The following is a 4,373-nucleotide window of genomic DNA, read 5'->3' as shown; positions in this document are numbered from 1 at the left end:
GGTTCTTCCTCATTTTTCTTTTGTCTTCCAAGGCTGGATTCTAGGTGATGGATTCAGAATTTGCTTTCAGGTATTTTGATAGCTGTTGGAGTGGTTAGAATCAGTGTCAGTTTCCTCTCAAAGGCTTCACCACGTGAGGTAGGATCCCTGGGTTCTCAGGCCCTCTGCTAGATGGAAGCCAGAGGGAGGCCAGAGCTTGGCACTCTGGTGGTCTGTTGAGATCTGAGCCGCTACACCAATGGAGGTCCAGTACTCTCAGCTGAGTATTTTCTTTACATTATTTCCTTCCCTCCCAGTCCCCTTCCAGTTCCTCTCTTGTCACACGCCACTACCTCTCAATTTCTTATCCTCCTCTTTATTATTGTTGATACATATATACATACATTTATAAATATACATACGTACATGCACTGAGTCCATTCAGTGGTGCTCATGTGTATATGTTTGATTAATCTCAAAATATATAAATACCATCAATAATGCATCAGTGAGAGAACAGTATTTCAACAGACACCAAAAGAAGATAAAAAATAGTGTTCAAAGTACACAAGAAAGGTTGCTTAATATCATGTTAACTGGTTATCATAAATTGAAACCACAGTGACATACAACATTGAGTTCTGAGAAGGGCTGAGCACAAAATTCTTCACAGCACTGAGTGTGGCGAGGTCCCAGAGCACCTCAGATCCTCAGATCCTGGAATTGTGATAATTTCTGCCTTAGAAAAATTCCCAGTCCAATTTTGAGCCATCTTTTGCTCTAAGGTTGCCTGTGGGAGCATTAATGGTCATTTTTTTTTTTTTTTTTTAAATCCTGGTACTTTCCCTGATTCTTTTAGGACATAGTGGTGATTAATCTAAGGACTTGTTTTCTTTTTACAATTTATATCATTTAGCCCTATTTTTTGCCTCTTTGGTTTATTTCACTATTTAAAGTTTGAAGAACTCTTGATTATGATGAAAATAAATTGATTTTTCTTTCAACAGCGACATTGTGAGGAAGATTGATCAGTCTGAATTCGAAGGTTTTGAGTATATCAATCCTCTTTTGATGTCTGCAGAAGAATGTGTCTGATCCTCGTGTTCTGTCTATGCAGTCTGCATATTTCCATTTAGTGCATGGATCAACCTATTAGCCTGGATGTAGTTAGCCATTTTGTATTTGTCACCTACGAAAATCTCAATATCCTATTATGGAGTATAGGAATCAGTCATTACATCTGAATATAACTAGGAAAAAGAAATTAAAGCTAGCTTCTAGACAATCATGTCAAGATGAGTGAAGCTGGTCTTTAGATACCTGTTATGAGCTATGAAGTTGTCTTTGGTTTAAAGAAAATACCACTGCTTTTCAAAGAGTCTCTCTTGCATTATGGCACACAGTAGGATTACATCATAAGCCTCCTACAGTTTTGTCATTACTTATTAAGCCAATTGAAGGCTAAATTGTATAAGAGGGTAATTCAGAATATAGCTTCTTATTACTTACTAGTTTTGGAATTCCCTGTGTTAAAAATCTTACAATTTTCTCATTGCTTTGGGTAATTATTGATATTTAAGGCAACAGTTGTCAAATTGGTAATTAAGAAGATTTGTTTTTATTAAGAATTGGATTTTAAATTCTTAGCCATTTTTGAAAAATTGGCAAAAATGACTTATTTTTTATTTTTCTTAAGACTAAGTGGTTAGCTTCTGAGCCTGTCCTTTCTGTGGAAATTTTAACTGGAATCTTAATAAATGGACCTCAAAGGCTAAGGATGCAGATGCATGGAAAACTGCTCAGTATATATAAGGAAAAAAATAGAAATCTAAAATGGATACAGAAAGTGCAATGGTACTATATAATTGCTACTGGAGAGTGAATCCTACAGTTGCATTTTGTGATTTGATTTAAACAACGAGGAGGCGCTCACTTTTTTTTTTTTACCAAATTTATTAAAGCATTCCATTTATTGAGTGCAAGCAAATGTATTTTTCTTTATTATTTAGTATGTAGGAAAATCATTTATCTTCTAAGTAGAATGTGGGAACTCTTATTGCTTCCTTCCCCAGAGTATATTATTTGTACTTTGGAGCCCTGTTTATGGAGTCTGCAATGAGATCCAGGAAAGTAATACAGTGAATATGAATGACTGTAACATGTGTATACTCCTGTGCATCTGTTCCGGCTCCTTTACTGAGTTTTTATGTAGTACGTCGTACCCCGTAGAAGACATTTCAGGATCAGAGTTCTACGGGTCTTAATAGTTCTATTAATATTAGTGTTTAGAATTTATTATTTAAAATGATGCTATATATAGCATCACCCTATTGTTTATTTTAAATATTTTTATATAAAGGACTTTAAAACAACCATCTAAATAAATAGATAACATTTGTCCAATCAGTAAAATTTATTTTTAGGGAAGCTATCTAATTTTAAGTTTATAATGATTTAAAACATGTAGCTATTTGATAAACTTCCTTTCCTGGGATGCTACATCTCATTAGAAATGTCAGTCTTCACAGTTAGTGTCATATATTCCCCTTTCTTCGGAGAGCTTAAGACTGAGGGCAGTCAAAACCCCCAGTGATAAAAGCCAAATAAGGGGCCAGCAGTGGCTCAGCAGGTGAAGGTTCTTGCTGCCAGGCTTGGTGACCTCAGTTTGATATCCGGAGCCCACATGGGAAAGGAGAGAGCCAACTCCCCACAAGTTGGTGCACTGTGGCATGAGTGCCCACACACGCACACAAAATAAAGATGTTTGAAAAGCCAAATAAATGCAGTAAAATACACGTCAGAAAGCAAATGTTTGCATACATTTTTTTTTCAAAGTTATGTGTGTTTCTCCTGATACCTGGAATTTATTTTAAAGCAAAGCACAGTATTCACATCATAAACTTAAGAGAATTCTGACATCTTATGTCAGAAATATGTTTATGATATTTTAGGTGGTGCTGTTTCTCTTGGGGCACTTTAGAAGACAGAACAGTCATGGAGAGCATTTGTTTAAAGTGCGCATTGCTGGGCTCACCTCAGAACTCTTTGGGCCTTTGGATTTCACTTTGAGAAACGCTTCTTCGAGTCGTTCTTTTTTGTCTTGTAATATTTCTTGCTGGAGAGTGAATCCTATAGTTGCTTTTTGTAATAAAATGTTTTAAGAAAGGGCAATCAGTGAACTATAATCATCTACATTTGTCAACAAATCTTACACGAATAGCTTCGAGTTAGACATCTCCGCCCCCATCCCCAACAAAACCTGTCAGTTTTTTACCAATAATGTACAAATGATGAACATTTTTCTATGATGAGGTTTTAACCATTATTAATGGTGATCTTTTGTTTTTAAATCTTTTTTTAACTAATAAGATTTAGTCTGTATATTTTATTACAGAATTGCATTACAGATGTTTTTAATTGTGTTCTATTTTTTCAGTCCTTAAGTGCCATGCCAGTTCTTTTTATAGGATATGAAAGTTCTCTCAAAATACTTGTCAGGGGAATAAGGTTACGGATGGACGATCAGAATGATTGGCATTTTGGTGTCCTAGAAATTATTTGCATAGGCAAGTAGTCAGATCGTTTTATGCACATGGATTGGATGTTTGGTACTATGTGTGTTCAGTGCCGGTACATTTACTTTATAAATATATTTTGATTTTCATCATGTAGCATACTGCCTTGGTCACTGTATTGTAATCTGTATTTGTATAATTTTTTTTACATTAAAATCTTTAAATAAAATGTTTAATACCTACGAGGAGTGGGCCATTTTTAACACATGCCATGCAAAAAGTTTGCTCCCAAACAAGAGTGTATCGGATTTGCTGAGGAGAATACTTTAGAGTTTGGCATTTTTTCCTGTAATTCAGACAGCATTCTGATAGCACTGACAAGAGATTCTTTAGTGTATTTTTAAGCTTGTCAATGTGTCTCTTCATTTGGGAAACAAGAAGAAATCAACAACATAGGACCCTATAACTTGCCTTGAAACTGAAGCCAATTCAGGGCCAGAAAGGTCAAGCACAGTGGTAAAGGTGTTTGCTGTCAGGGCTGGTGACCTGTCTGAGTTCCATCCCCTCAACCCACACAGTGGAAAGAGAGAGGTGACTCCTGCAAATTGTCCTCTGACCTCCACATGCACACCATGACAGAGACCATGCACCTTTAAGCTCAGCACTTCAATCTCTGCAGGTTCCAGGCCAGCCAGGGCTATACAGGGAGACTGACTCAAAAAGAAAAAAAAAAAGGTAGCAACAGACAGTTTGAACAGTTATTTCCATACTATCTACAGTGACCTATCATGTCCCAAAAGTTAGAACTTCTTTTCTCAGTAGCACTAGTGTCCAGAATTAAAGTGTGATGTCAGTGTCCCACAGATACAGGCCTCTCCA

General features: G+C 36.3%; 1 protein-coding gene across 1 annotated transcript in view; it reads left to right on the top strand.

Moving 5' to 3' along the window:
* The window catches only part of Prkci (protein kinase C iota), a 69,407-nt gene extending 65,670 nt beyond the window's left edge, over window positions 1–3,737 (top strand). The window contains exon 18 of the mRNA XM_008830114.3: window positions 987–3,737. Within this exon, the coding sequence (XP_008828336.1) occupies window positions 987–1,074 (88 nt within the window). The 3' untranslated portion in view covers window positions 1,075–3,737. The remainder of the gene's footprint in view (window positions 1–986) is intronic.
* Window positions 3,738–4,373: the final 636 nt, after the last annotated feature.

This window comes from Nannospalax galili, unplaced genomic scaffold, assembly GCF_000622305.1.
Source record: "Nannospalax galili isolate Female #2095 unplaced genomic scaffold, S.galili_v1.0 scaffold33, whole genome shotgun sequence".
NCBI classification, from domain to species: domain Eukaryota; kingdom Metazoa; phylum Chordata; class Mammalia; order Rodentia; family Spalacidae; genus Nannospalax; species Nannospalax galili.
This window is presented reverse-complemented; position numbering and strand designations above follow the sequence as displayed.